This window comes from Meleagris gallopavo, chromosome 14, assembly GCF_905368555.1.
Source record: "Meleagris gallopavo chromosome 14, MGAL_WU_HG_1.1, whole genome shotgun sequence".
In the NCBI taxonomy this organism is placed as follows: Eukaryota; Metazoa; Chordata; class Aves; order Galliformes; family Phasianidae; genus Meleagris; species Meleagris gallopavo.
In genome coordinates, this window is record NC_139417.1 from 10,496,672 (window position 1) to 10,511,704 (window position 15,033).

The following is a 15,033-nucleotide window of genomic DNA, read 5'->3' on the forward strand; positions in this document are numbered from 1 at the left end:
CCACTACTGTGAAGATACAAACAAAGGAGAAGAAAAAAAACCAAACAAGCTCTACAGAAACAAAGCCTCTGACCATTAGCTTTATGTCAGGTGCAACCATATAAAGAACAATACCCAGTGACAAACTGACCATAAAAAAAAAAAGCTTTATTAACCCTTTTGCACCAGTAGTTCTTCAGGCATCCATTGCCAGCAATGGACTTCAAGCCAAGTGATCCAATCGTTGGCCCCAAGAGGTCAGCACTTTACATTCATTTACAAAGCTGAGTGAGGTACATTTTCAGAAGTAGAAAGATTTAAGTTGCAAGTCCCATAAAAAGATGGTGTTCCTTGGCCACTGTATTAGATTAAGAACTGGTATGGTCCTTGAGAACAGAATAACACAGGCATTGGCAGCTTGAGGAGTCTCAGCTTTTAGAGATAGAGCACAGTGAGCACTGAGCAAGAATCAGCTGTCCCTTCAGCGTGATTCCTCCTCAACCTTCCTACCTTCCAGGAGAGGATTCTATGTTGTGGTCACAACCATCAAGTAGATGATCTCCCCTACCAGCAAGTTTGGTTTGGCAACCCCACCTGAGAGGGTAACAAGAATCCCTGGGCATAAGCTGTAAACTCAGGATGAAAGGAACAGAGACACCTCAATGCTCAGATACTTAAACAAAAGATAGAAAAATAAAACAGGTTCAACCAGAGGATAAAATACTGTCTAGAAATTGGGATCCAAAGTTGGATGTAACCTGCATACTTTTTTTTTTCCCCCATTAAATCATCAACCAAAAAGAGCATTTTTCTGGACACATACATAGTTCAAAAGGCACAGGAAGTAAAAGCTTTTCTGAATGACCTCAATGTGAATTCAACATCAGTATAACCATCAAATAAATATGTGCAAGTTAGAAAGATCACAATGTTCTTCTCCATGACATACCTTATTCTGTAGAAAACAGACACATATGTGCACACATACCTCATTGAGAATAAAAAAAAAACCATTACATACACCGTTTTATCAAATTCCTATACGTCATTTTATAGGCATTTAGTACACCACCATGAGAAACCTTTAAATTACTACCTTATAATGTAACGAAAGGCTGTTTTTATTTCCCCTCTATACAATTCTACGCTTACTTAGGTGTTTGCAGTCCAGATAAGTTCAGTATGTACAACCTCTTCCACTGCCCTCCAGTAGAAATAGCAGTTTTTCAGAGGGGCAGATCTTACTAACTAACAGCTCTTTTTCCCTTCCCATGAATTTCTAACAACTGAATATTCTGTAAACCAGCCAAAAATCCCACATGCATGTGATACTCTGAGATATCAGTGAAAAACAAGTGTTGACAGAGTTAAAAAATAATAATAATAAAATATATAAAAAATAAGAAGGTAGTGGCCAGTTTACAAGCAACTTGGCAGCAGTTCGTAGATGAGACATAATCAAGGTGCTTAATTTACGTGACTGTCAAAATCCCTCCCAAAAAAGGGAACACAAAGATAAAAACCAACCTCTCTCAGACACTGTTAGAGTCTCAGCTCATCACTTACAGTGAGTACAATTCTATTGCGTTTCTCTTTCAAGTTTTGCTGGAAGAATTCAGCAGATTATTTGGGATGAGGGAACAAGGAAAGGGAGAAACTCAACATGAGCTACAAACTGATTCACAGCTAAGTTAACCTTTAGAATCTAGCTTGCTAAAACAAAAACTTTAGAACGTTTCATTTTCATGGTGTAGGGTATCAGCTTTGTTACATGTGACACTTGATTCCAGTTTTCTGCCAAAACATGGGGGCCAGAACAATCTGTGTGCACGTGCGTGCGTGTAAAATATCTGTAAATTTTAGGAAAGTTTGAGCTGTCGTAGGCAAGATTATTAATTTCTGTTAGCTGCAGAATACTTGCTTTCCTCTGAAAACAGTAAATATTACCTCAGTTTGAAGTTTAATCGAGTACTTCTCCCTGAAACAACACTGTACAGCAGCCTGCACTGGGCTGTGACCACTAGGCAGATGGGTTATACTACACAGGCACATCAAGTAGGACTTGTTAAGAAAACCTTTCAGCTGTAACTGTCTTTAGCAAATTGCAGAAAGCGCAACCATAATCCAGTACTCCTAGTTTTCCTATTTGCTTCAGAAGAAGACCCACAGAGTTATCTTATTTTGTCAAGACATGATTGCTCAACTGGCTTTCAAGTAACTGTCCTTAATTATGGTCATTCCAGATCCTGTAAGTTTATTGTGCTTCCAGTGAACTGAGAGTTATCAGAACCTGCATCGTCTTCAGCAGAATTGTGTGGTTCCTGTTGAAGAAAAAACAAACAAACAAATAAAAAAAACAGCAGAGAAGTTCAGTACTTTCACCTCTTAATGCTTATCAGTAAGAACATCCTGACATTAACCCAAGATCAGAGAAATGCTCTGAATTGCCTGAATTGTTCCGAAGCTTTCCTACTTTGGTGACCCACTCAGACACCACTTTTCTGTTTTCTTCATCTAACTGCCATTCCCACGTAGACACCTCTTTGACATCTAGGATCAAGATTTTGTTTTCCTCACTTCCCATCCTTCCTACAGACCATTACACACATATCAGTTCCGACACTCTCTTGACCTGCACAGTATCTGAGGAGAGGATAATAAGGATGGGACACTCCAATAATAAATGAGTAACGTTCTGTTATTCATTACCCACTAACAGACGTAGAAAAACAACCACCTGTGACATGTCAAAGGTTGGTAACACACATAAGATAAGCCTTGCAGTACACTTCTCTGCTTCCTGCAACTGAATCTGAACTCCTAATAGTAAACAAGGTGTTTCCATTAAGCAGACCATCAGTGTTTAGAATGAAGTATTCACTTTTCAAGCAAGGCCATAAAACCCAGTGGCTCTGATATGCTGTACCTGAAGTATGTGGACAGGTAAATCCACCGTAAGCTGAGAATGTGATGAGGAGGACTGAGAGCTCAGCTGAAAGGGCAAATCTCCCTCTCCTGAGGGATCATCCTGTGAAGGCAGAAATGTGATGCAGTTAGAAGACTCCGAAGCATCTCAGAACAATAAATTCCACTCAACCCCAGAGTCTTAAAAAATTATACGATAAAGCCACTGCACTGTACTAGTATCCACAAAGAAATCCTAACTACTGCTTAAATTCAAACCTTATTCAGTACACAACCTATTGTCCCTATTATAATTAACTTGGAAAATTGTCAAGATCTAAAAAGGAAGAAATGGTTCACCTTTCATTATATGTAAGGCTCAGACATAGGCTACAAGTTTCACCATGCTACGTGAAGCTGATACTTAACAGAAAAGTTACATTTACACCCATCAGAAAGAGACGAAGGATTCCCCCCATTGCTTCTTCTGTATCAAATCTTGTTAGGAATAAAGCAGAAAGAACTTATCTCTACACAGATATGTACCAGGCTAAAAATGTACTGTTCAAAATACTCCACTAATCAGTCCACACAGATTATTAGGTACTTTCAGACAGAGAAATCTTAATTTTTATTTCAGCTGTTAAGAGGAAAATCAGTTTCAGCTGAAACTTCATTTTGTGGGAATCTTCACATCACCCTTATTAACTTTGTATACAGGAGAGATGGAGCAATGCAAGACATTCAGTGAAAAGAGGGAACAAGAATAGAACACATGCATTCTCAGCAAAGAGAAAGACTGGATGAAAAAGTTGTGCTCAAGAAGATGAACAGGATGCTCCTCCCTGCAGTTACAGTGCCCACTGTATGATCCAGGCTGGACTGAAAATATAAGCACTAACAAAATAAAAATATTTATTTCCACAGCCCATTGGTTCTAGTCCCAGCAGCTGCATGATTGAATCAGCTGTTTTCAGGCTTTTCCAGACCTCTCTAAAGCCATTTTTCTTACAAACTTCCCATGAGAGTGTGGGCAAGTGCCCTGATGAACAGAGCACACACTGAAGATCGCCGATTCCCATCTAGAGGAGTACACGTTTAGCTTCTTCTACAGATGCTCCAGTTAGAATAACAGGGTAAAGATGTTCCCTCCCCTCAGTTCTCACCTGAAGAAGCTGAATTTGCACATACTGTGCTCCCGTTGCAGGGTCCCTTATAGTCAGCCCTCCATTTGGCAGAACAACGTTGCCACCCAACCGACCACCAGGAGCAGACGATGAGAAATTGGTGGGGCTTACTTTACCACCCTTGCTTTTCCTCTGACCAGAGCCAGTTGTCCCTTAAAAAATAAAAAAGTTTAATATTTAGGTGGTCAGAAGGAATTTGCCAAAGTTTCTTGCTCGTGTTTTTCAATTTTATGCAGTCAGTTTACCCTGCACCACTAACTGCACTACGTGGGAAATGCCTGGAACAGTACAACGTAATGAAGCACCACCTGATAGCTAAAAGGCCACGCAGCAATCAGTCACTGAACTCCAACTGCTGATGAGCAGTTATTTTACATGAATGCCATAAAACCACATCACAAACCACTAAGCTTAGGGCTCTCCCCTCCGGTAGCACAGAAATGCCAATACATTTGCCCAGCTATAGAAAGGAATTGGGAAGTGAAATTGCATTTTCCATTTTTTATTTTTCTATTTATTTCCTGAAAAGTTATGTACATCATTTTTTCAAATCATAAAAATAATAATAAATCATAGTGAAGCTCATCTACTTCCAGAAAGAAATGCAAAGGACAGGATGAACCAGCTTTAGACAGCCACCAAGCTAATAAAAAACCAACTTAATGGGTAAAATCCTGTCATCCGTTTGTCTGATTTTTAATCTACAGTAAATAAAAGGTTCAGATAACTTCATTTTAAAAACAAACTTCACTCTACAGTGCTTATGTAGCTTAGTTAAACTAATGAGAAATACAAGACTTCCGATCACTGTGAGGATCACATCATGGCATTAAGGCAACAGCAGCTGGTGAGAGGCTGACTACCAGCAGACTAGAGTAAGAAAGGAAATAGGGATGTTCTGAGAAACAGGTGCAGATTTAGTACAATCATCTGTATAAACAAATGTACCAACACTGGGTACATGCACACTTAGAATTAAGCTTCATAAAGCAGCTCTACCTGCATGATGGCTCACTGAACCAGACGATATGAACGGGTACAGATGATATAATGAACAGTGTGTACAACGCTCAATTCAGAACTAGTCACTTCACTTACCTTAACAATTATCACCTTCCCTAGCAGAGCTAGCAGATACAAGAGGCAGCGAGAACTAAACCATATATAAAACAGAACCGATTTTCCATCACAGCACCAAGGGGCAGATGTAATTCGGACACCTGAGATTGTCTCCAAGCACGGTGAGCCACCGATCACATCTCATCTGACATATCCACATCGGACAGCTTTTACTTTTTAAGAGAAAGGCAACACATCTGAAATAGTGACCTAAAATATCACCCTGTTCTCTACAAGGCTTCTGTGTAACGGAGAGTTTTGAGTATTTCTAGATAGCTGAAGAAATAAATACGAAATAAATTCCTTAATGCTACATAGACATTGTTACTATGCAAAAAAAAGAAGCAAAGCAAATCCTGCTGACCTCTTCATTATCTATACAGTACAGAAGAGAACCTACAAGGTACGATCAAAAGCATGAACAATGGAAAGCAAAAAAAATCCTTTTTTGGCTGTTTTAATAACAAAAATCAAAAGCAGATGAGGGGACAGAGGGATATTACCTTTATAACAACCACAGAACATAAGGCGAAGATTTCTTTGCAAGCTTACTGTGGAACTGGTGTTCCACACGTAACAGGTGGCACGCCATGTGCGTAATTATTTTAACTACCAATAAATGGACATGGTACTTAAAAGTGTACTCAGATACCAGTTCCTATTTCACTGCCACACCTTTCTATAATTATGTTTAGCACATATAACACGATGCCTTCTCACCTGTGCTGCTCCCATTCCCTTTTTGTTTTCTTTTCTTGGCCAGCTGAATGGCTCTGTAGTCTGTTCTCGCAGACCCACTGCTCTCCTAAGTTTAAAAGAAAAAAAGAAGAAAAAAAAAAAAAGGAAAAAAAAAAGCCAAGAAATGCAAATATTTTGAATGCAAGAAAAAGCCAAGACAATGAAACCATACTGATGAGTTTCCAGTAGTGGTTATCTTGTATTGCAAATACTGAATTCTATATTCCCAAACTCTTCTGATTAGTTTCAGTGAGTTCCCTGTATTTAATATCTTGAGTTCAACACAAAAGGAAGTTATCTTCATAATTATAAGCATTCATATTTTAATAGGGTAAACATGGCAATAGAAGGAACACTTCATGCTGTAAACAAACAGGCCTCCAACAACATGATAAAGCAAAGAGGGAAGAGTATTTGAAACAGCTATGGGAATGAAGGCTGAGGAGAAAACGTTTCAATTTCTCTCCCAATGCAAAATCTTTCCCTGTACGTAAGAAACGTGAGATACCACATCTTCTCGGCCTTGGATTTTCTTGCAAATCCCATTTCATCCTCAGATAAATGGGTGGTTGCTTTCTAAAACCCCTACTCTAAAAAGCCTTCACTTTACTCTTCCCACCAGAATTCCAATTTTTCTTAATCTTTCTTCCAAATTTTCTCATCAGCACACTGCAGCTACTTCTGACAACACACTGCTCAATGTCACATTCTACATCCATCATCAAAAACCAGCCAAAGCACATCACCTGCAGAAATCAAAAGAAAGGCCTGCCTAGAAGGTGTGAGTAGCAGTGGATATCCCCAAATTCAGGGCATCTCAGTCATCTAAGGGTAAATGAATATAGCTACTGCGTACCAAAAACGAGCTGCCAGTCATTGTGCTAAGATCCATTTCTTTCTGAGCGCTGTAGCTTCCTGGAGGGTTGGAGAAAACAAACTGAGTCACTACTTTGCTGCCCTCTTGCTGACCAACAACATCCGAGCCGGGAAGCAAATTCCGTTCCATTTTAGTTGGTGTCAGTAACTCAGGCACATTGGTACCACCAAGGCTGCTAGAAGGAGTCAAAGTGGCTGTGTCTATTGTTAAATTATTGCTGGACGTCAAACCGTGCACATCCTGACTGGGATTCCTCACTGACAGCGATGCCAGTGAACCCAAGGCTTCAGCATTGACAGTCTGTACATCATCCAAATTTAAAGTGCTTTGCTGGAGAACTGTTGTCCCACTTCCCAGCAAGAGAGAACTGTCCAGGCTCTGCGGCATATCGCTGCTGGCCACCAGTATCAAGGGATCGACTGCCTGGCTTAAGGAACTGCTACTGACAGGCAGGTTTCCTCCAAGAGTTGAGCCTACTGAGGCAACATCTATGGTGACAATTCCAGAGTTCACTAATGCCATGTCTGTTGAGATTCCCGAATTGTTGCTGGACACATTGGAGAACAGGGAAACGAGGTCTATGTTGCTGAGGTCGCTGTGTCCTGGACTGGTGAGCTCACTGCTGGGTGTGAGGGAGCTGGTTGCTTCGAGCTGCGTCAGGAGATCTGCAATGGAATACAGTTTGGACATTTTTAATCGCTGGGACAAACAAAGAAGGAAACAGTTTGACTTACCATGAAGAGGAGTTGTGAAAATTTAAAAGAAATCCAACAGAGTATTACCCATTCTTAGGGAACCCAGTGACAGTAAAACACACAACAGCACACTAAACTTTTTGGGGAAGGTTTGGTTATAAATCAGAGTTTTCATCAGACACTGAGAATGAAAGAATATGAATGATCAGAGGAAGAAGCTTTTAGAGACGTTGAGTTGGTCTGCTGTACCTCACACAGTTTGAAACAAATCCCCTACCTGGGCTGAAGTTGTGTTGTTTGACCATATGCGTCTTCATACTGTGCTTGGAAGTGAACAATTTATTACAGCTGGATACAGGGCAGCGAGACTTTAATGAGTCCACATCCTGAAGATGTTTTTTGGAATGAATGTACAGACTACTCCGTGCTGAGAATTTTGCACAACAGCCTGCAAGAAGATACAGATGGCTTTAAGGATTCAGCTAGTTTCAGCCTGACATTCAGGCTTAGTGTCCCTACAAAGCAAATCACAACAGTGCTGCAGAACTCTCTGTTGGTCTGTAGCATCTGGACATACATTCAGAGGACTCAGAAGAAAGCCAAATATACGACCTCTCGTTTTACATCAAGGACATCTCAGTGGATAGGACAGCTCAGCAAGCCACTTCTAACAAGAAGAAATGCTAAGTCACTCAATATATTCTTTCCCCGCTGTGGCATTTTAAATGAAAGTGCTTGGTGACAACTGCTGGTAAAACCATTAAAAGGAGAAACAACCACCAAGAAGAGCTGTTTTACTTTGTGAATATGAATATTCCAGATCATACCCAATCTTCTACATTCCTGGAGTCCAACTGAAGTGATGGACCTTCAGTTTTATCTCTTCAGACTGTTAGAAGTCTCCCTCTGATCCTGTAACTAGCTTGCATTTGGGGAAAAGCACACAACTTTCCTCTATTTACACAGCACACACCAGTTACCAGCAAGAGTTGAGCAGTACCTTCTACTGGGCACTCAAATGGCTTTGTACCAAGGTGGGTTATGCTGTGGCCTTTCAGGTGTTCTGCTCTTGTGAAAGACTTCCCACAGCCTTCTACCGGGCACGTGAACCTCCTGTCATCTTCATGTTTCCTACAAACAAACGGAATCACCATCAGCAAGACCACATCCACTGTTCGACTACTGGAAGGAAAAACAAAACCTAACAGAGAGGGACTTAAACAGCACAATCTGAAAATGCTACCTCTTGTGTCGCAGCAGCTTGGACATGCTGGTGAAAGACCAGCCACAGCCTTCGAAGTCGCAGATAAAAGGCCTCTCACCTTAAGCAAAGAAAGGTCACATTAACAATACCAAATCACACACTAGTATTAGATTAAGAAATCACCAGTGCTGCTCAAATTCAGTTATTTTAAGACTACAAGACTCGACCACCATCTCAGATAAGTCACACACAAGCAGTGATGCCCTGTTCCCTCCTCTACGGTCAGCACTTTCTTTACCTCAAGGCCACTTCACATCTCCATATGCATCACAGAGCATAGATTGTTATTAGCACATCCAGTCAAAAACCTATGGTCTCAGTTTTGTGCTCTTTGCATTCAACACAGCCCATTCTACCTCTCCTCGCCTGTTTTCCAAAACCTGACCTTTCTCAGTGCTCTCCCCATTTTCCCCCAGATACTTCCCCAGTACTCCACAACTACCTTGAATGTGCTCAGATAACCAGTGACGGCACTGTTCAAAATTAATGACTGGAAGCTCTTTTCCTGCTTTCATGACCCACAACTCTATGCTGATTATTACAGTACAAAGAGCTTGAAGTTAGTTGCATCACTTCTATGACCCTTCACTTAATCAAAATGACACTTCTTACACTGTAGAGCCATGAAACCAGGAAAGCCAAAGACAGCAACAAGTATACGACAGCCCACACCATCCCTCCCACCTCTGTGTCCTTCAGCCCTTCCAGTACACCAAGTCCCACTGTTCACAACCCATTCTCTGTGCCTTCCCCAGGCACACGCTACCCTCATGAGTACCTGTGTGGCTCCTCATGTGGATTTTCAGCCGACAGGCTTTGTCATATTGCTTGTTACAGCCTGGGAACGAGCAGGAGAACTGTTCCTGCTCCCTGAAGTGGGCCCGATTGTGGGAGAACAGCGCGCTCACTGTGATAAATGTCCTTTCGCAGCCTGGGGAGAGACAAGAAACAAACAGAGCACCAGGTTGGTATGCAAGTGAGTCAGGAAGGATGCTTTCATACAATCGTTAAGGCCAGAAAAAATCTCTAAGATTGATTCCAATTGTCAACCCACAACCACCATGCCAACAACCACATCCCTCAGTGCCACATCTCCACGGCTCCCAAACACCTCCAGGGACAGTGACTCCACCAGTCCCTGGACTGCACTACCAGTGCCTTATCACTCTAAGACAAAAGTTTTCCCAATATACACCTCCTCAGTATTATATCCAGACACAGAAGAGACAAAGAGCACAATGCTGAATTATGTTACTCTCATGGATTACAGTTACTCAGCCAAAGCAGGCAACCTAAGCCTGCATAAGGTGCCCAACCCAAGGCTGGCGCTTCCACTGCTGGCGTTCCACCGCTCCGGCACAGCAGCACCCCCGATCCCAAACCTCCCCCTTGTTAACGAGGGTGTCAAGCAGCGAGGCATCCCGGAGGCTCCAAAAGGAGAGGAAAGAGAAGCGGCAAGGAAACAAAAAGAACACAGCTGGGACCCCGGGCTAACCCGGGGACGGACGGGACGGGGAAGGCAAGGAGCCCCGCGGGCCCGGCTCCGGGCGCGGCTTACCGGGGAAGTCACAGCGGTAGGGCCGCTCGGGCTCCAGGTGGCTGCGGCGGCGGTGGGCGGCGAGGCGGGCGGCGCTGGGGAAACGCTGCCCGCACGCCTCGCATTTGTGCGCCGCCTCCTGCTCGTGGGCGCGGCTGTGGGCCCGCAGGTTGTAGACGGTGGTGAAGCGCTTGGAGCAGCCGGGCGCGGCGCAGGCGAAGGGCCGCAGTTTGTCGTGCGAGTGCAGGTGCCGCCGTAGCTTGTAGGCCGTGGCGAAGGACCAGGCGCAGCCCGGCACCGGGCAGCCGAACGGCCGCGCCGCCCCCCCCGCCGCCGCCGCCCCGCGGCCGTCCTCCCCTCCGCCTCCGTGCGCCGTCAGGCGGTGCAGCCGCAGCTGCTGCTTGCGGGGAAAGGCCTCCCCGCAGCGCGGCTCGGGGCAGGGGAAGGCCGGCGGGGAACGCGGCCGCGGGACGCCCGGCGGGGGCTCAGCGGAGGCGGCGGGCGGAGGCGGCGGGGCCGGGGGCGGCGCGGCGCTCGCGGCCTGCTCGGCGCCGGGCCCCAGCGTCAGCACGCCGTTCTCGATGCGCACCACCAGGCTCTGGTTGTTGATGGTGATGGTCCCCGAGAAGGAGCCGTCCTCCGCGCCGCCGTCCCCGTCCCCGTCCCCGTCGCGGGGCGGCGGGGGAGGAGGAGGCGGAGGAGGCGGCGGCGGCGGCGCGGAGCCGGGGCCTTCCTCGGGCGGCTCCGCGGGCGGAGGGCCGGGCCGGGCGCGCCCCGCTTCCCCGCCGCCCGAGCCGGGCTCGGCGCTGCCGCGAACCACGTTGAGGACGAGCAGCAGCCCGTCGCTGTCGGGCGCGGGGCCCGCCGGCGGAGCGCTGGGGCCGGGAGCCGGGCCGGCGCCGGGCTCAGGCTTCTCCTCCACCAGCAGCACCGGGAAGCTCACGTAGAGGCCCGACGCGGCGCTGCTGGCGGCGGAGGAGGAGGCGGCGGTGGAGGCCGCCGGGTCCCAGTCGGGCGGAGGCGGAGGGCGGCCCGGGGCGGCGGGCGGCGCGGCGGGGCCGCCATGTTGGGCGCCGGGCCGGGCCCGGGCCGCCTCCGCGGCGGGCAGCCCCTGCGTTTCCATCTTGGGGGTCCCTGTAGCAGCGGCTGAAACCGGAGCCGGGGGGCGGGGCCTGGCGCGGTCGGCGGGGAAACGCGAAACGGCGGAGCGGAGCGGAGCGGAGCGGGAGGCGCCGGGGAAACCCGGAGTGCGGAGACACGGAGCGGGGCTCCGGCGGAAAGGGGCCGCTCGGGCCGGGGGATGCGGCGTGGAGAGGGCTTGAGGGATGCGGAGCTCCTGCTGGAGCGGGTGGGGCTGCTCCTGACCCAGGGAGCCTCGGAGCCGGGCAGCACGGGGAGCGAGGGACCGCAGAGGGAAATGACCTGTGAATGAGGAAGGGAAGGAGGACAGAGGGACGGGGAAAGCATGTGATGGTAGGAAAGGAGCTCAGAAATCATACTCTGATAGTGGCGTTGGTTGAAATCAGGCAATCGAAAGCCCTACAGATCTAGCTAAAGAAAGGCAGCTGAGTGCTTGGTTGTTTTATTTTTCATTCTACTTTTCGTTCTCATTTTCAGCTCTGTTCCGGCTCTCCGGTCTTAAGGAGAAGGAAGAACTGAGCCATGCTTGTGGTGGGAATCAGGCTTCGGCGTGAGCCCTCCGAGCGGTCCCAGCAGATGGTGCTGTGATCCTTCCAGAGGGCAAATTATTTCCCCAGAGCTATTCGGCATCAAATTTCTGACAGCAAGCAACGCGAGCTGCTGTCCAGCCGCAAGTGGCTGCGGGGTGCTGGTGCTTCCTGCAGTACAGCTGTGAGCACACACAGCCCCTTCCTGCAGCTGCAGAGCTGTCTGTGCAGCCTCAGCCTGGGTGCTTGAGCTCAGCTTGCCCTGAAATCCCCGAGCTGTCACAGGGTCACAGGGCCTGGGTCAGCCCTGCTTGTGGCTGCTGCTGGTGCTCCTGGTCTCACTGCAGAGGTGTGTGCAGTGCACTCTTCTTTTACTTCCTTCCTTTTCCTAGGAGGAAAATAGCCTTAAGTTGTACTAGGGGAAGTTTAGGTTGGATGCTGAGGAAACTTACTCAAAATGAGTGGTGAGGCAGTGGCACAGGCTGCACAGGGAGTGAGGAGTCACCATCCCTGGAGGCGTTCACAAGCTGTGGAGATGCGGCACTGAGGGATGTGGTTATGGGCATGGTGGAAGTGGGTTGGGGTTGGACTTGAGAATCGTAATTGTCTTTCCAACCTTAATGAATCTATGAAAAGAAAGGCCTGCCTAGGCCTTTAGTGCTCAACCGAGAGGTATGCACCCTGATGGAAGGATGTCAGATCAACCTGTGGCAAGCTTTAAACCTCACTACAGAAATTAATCTCCTCTGTTATCTACTGTCTGGTCTGATACAGCAACTGCAGATGTGTGTTTTGAAGGAGACTACTCTGCCTGTATTGAGTTTTTCCAGCACTGAGAACATCTGCTTAGAAATGACATCAACATCCCCACAGAGTGAGGCAGAACAATTGTCCATTCATAGACCCAGTTTCTCTGCAAACAGCAGAAAAACAAGGACACACAGCAGAGCTCAAGGAGTTTTTGCCCTGGCCAGGCCTATGGCTTCTGCATGCTGGAAATTACAAGCTGCTTCATCCCAGCAGGGGGTGACAGGTTACTGTTATCACAGTGCTAAATAACACAAAGGTGAAGGATCCATAATAATATTTCTTCAACATTTTCTGTGGTAGATTTTTCAACTCAGAATTAAGATGACCATGGAACAGCTCCATAGTACGTTCCTGTACTTCCATGGTATACAAGGACATTATATTTTCTGGATGTTCCTATGACAAACAGTGCCCCAGTTCTTTTGGGCTACAACAACTAGAGTGGTTGTATGAGATAGAGCTACCACGATACCAACCCAGTGTGATTATTAATAGGTAATGCCTAACATATGTTAAAAGAAAGGCTGTCAAAGCTGGCTGGCGACTACTCACGTCTCAGTGGTGTGACTTGCCAATGTGTACTTTTTTCCACAGTGTAAAGCAATTCTGGTAACTGCAAAATGCACTTCACAGAAGGTTTGGTTGCAAGCAGATGCCAGCCTCTCACTGCTCATCTGGAGATGCACACTTTATGTGAACAGAGTAAAGAACTGATTTCTGAAAATAAATTAAAAAAAAAAACAAAAAAACAAAACAAAACAAAAAAAAACCGAAAAACCAACACTGAGCACACCAGGTTTACTGTTTTCTTTAACTGGCACCAGAAGTAATGCGTGAGTGCAGCAAGTACACACTTATTAAGTACCAAAATGCCATAGGGCCTTAAAGTTATTTGGTTTCTTGAGACCCCACAGTTCAAAGACTGCAGCTCCTCACTCCCCACCTGCAGCAGCCAGAGCAGGTCTCTGTGAGTAAGCTCCCTGCCTATCGCAGAATGCATCAGTGAGTTACTGTTAACACGCATATAATGGGAAGTTGAAGTGCAAAATAAGACATTTCTCTTGGTTGCATCTAGACAGCTAGATTATTATTTTTTAGTTTTATTTCAAGGGACAAAATTTCAGTTCCTTTCCTTACAAGGAGAAATTTCTTATTGCAAATACTCCCCCAAACATGCCCTACTAATGGGTTAAAAGGAAAAAAAACTCATGTGGCAGAGACAATTGCAAGGCTTTTATCATTTGCACATTTTATCATACGTTTCTGCCAGCATAACATTGCAGTTGGAATACCACTAACATTTGAGGGCTTGTTCTAAGATGTTCTCATCCACCACTTTTTGAGGAAGAGTCACCTTCAGTGCAGCATTGTCTTTCATTGCTTGGCAGATCGTTTCATACGCATAGCCATTACCTGACCAGCAGCGCCTCGCAACCTGTCAGACCAGAAGATCAATGTGTAAAAATTGCCCATTTCTCATACCACATCCCATTTTGCCTGATATTTGTGCAAACACCGGCACTCAATTTCATCACAATAAATCTTTCAACTCTCTGCCAGTTTCTAGTTTCTCTATTGATAGCCTTTTTTAAAGGCTACTTCATTGATAGGAGAAGCATTTGGATGGACTTGGTGCATTTTCATGCAGAATTGCATTGCTGGACTGATTACATTGGTAGAGCCAGGCTTATAAACTTCACAGAATTCCCTCTACAAAACACTCCGTACTCCATCCCAGTTCTGTACAACCAGCAGTTGCTTTAGATAAAGTATGATTTTTACAACTGACGTTTTTTTAGTTGGATAAATATTTAAAAGGGCAAATTTCACTCAGTGCATTTTCAAAATACGAAATCAAGAAGCCAAATTCTCTGCCAGCATACCAGGGAAGTTCCACAGACAGGGAACTATAAGTCCTTCTGCATTTTGACTTGTGTGTAAGAAAAGTTTGCCAGATGAAGAAAAGCACCAGGACCACAAGGAAGGAGTGCTTACAAGGAAGCAAGTGCTTCCTTGTGTTCAGTGCCTTACAATTCCCTGCATTATGAATCGCATAACAGTATCTGAAAGATTCGGACACAAAAGTGTTTGAGCAAAAAAATCCCTCAGTTCCAACTTAGCAAAATATTTAAGCATTTGATTAACATAAGGCTTGTAAGAAGTTCTCAGGATCATAGCGATAACAACTAGAAATGACCTCTCAAGTCAACAAGTCAATTTCCCTGCCACTCACCTGTTATTATGCCTGGCAGTATA

At 45.8% G+C, this 15,033-nt stretch overlaps 2 protein-coding genes and 1 long non-coding RNA gene across 6 annotated transcripts in view; 1 reads left to right on the top strand and 2 right to left on the bottom strand.

Annotated features, from left to right (window-relative positions):
* Positions 1 to 126: 126 nt before the first annotated feature.
* ZXDC (ZXD family zinc finger C) lies at positions 127 to 11,912 on the bottom strand. The gene is made up of 10 exons (XM_010718650.3): positions 10,322 to 11,912; positions 9,542 to 9,694; positions 8,743 to 8,821; positions 8,500 to 8,630; positions 7,777 to 7,947; positions 6,784 to 7,469; positions 5,910 to 5,994; positions 4,050 to 4,222; positions 2,906 to 3,007; positions 127 to 2,300 (listed from the first exon to the last, which is right to left on the bottom strand). The coding sequence occupies exons 1-10, from the start codon at positions 11,421 to 11,423 to the stop codon at positions 2,214 to 2,216; spliced, it is 2,769 nt and encodes a 922-aa protein (XP_010716952.2). The 5' UTR covers positions 11,424 to 11,912; the 3' UTR covers positions 127 to 2,213.
* Positions 10,422 to 14,331, top strand: LOC146543420 (uncharacterized). Its single transcript, XR_014886375.1, has 2 exons — positions 10,422 to 10,547; positions 11,918 to 14,331. It is a non-coding gene; the product is annotated as an uncharacterized LOC146543420 (long non-coding RNA).
* Positions 13,858 to 15,033, bottom strand: part of UROC1 (urocanate hydratase 1) — a 69,556-nt gene continuing 68,380 nt past the window's right edge. For all 4 annotated transcript variants that reach the window (XM_085235921.1, XM_085235922.1, XM_010718550.4 and 1 more), the window contains one exon: positions 13,858 to 14,212. In XM_085235921.1, coding sequence (XP_085092047.1) covers positions 14,072 to 14,212 — 141 coding nt within the window. In that variant the 3' untranslated portion in view covers positions 13,858 to 14,071. The remainder of the gene's footprint in view (positions 14,213 to 15,033) is intronic.

Bases quoted from the DNA above. Each gene is read 5' to 3' on its own strand.
- ZXDC (XM_010718650.3), bottom strand. From the start codon at position 11,423: ATGGAAACGCAGGGGCTGCCCGCCGCGGAGGCGGCCCGGGCCCGGCCC. The intron at 9,695-10,321 runs GTAAGCCGCGCC...GTCTCTCCCCAG, and splicing joins CTACCGCTGTGACTTCCCCG to GCTGCGAAAGGACATTTATC. The intron at 4,223-5,909 runs GTGAGAAGGCAT...TTATTTTTTAAG, and splicing joins AGGGAATGGGAGCAGCACAG to GGACAACTGGCTCTGGTCAG.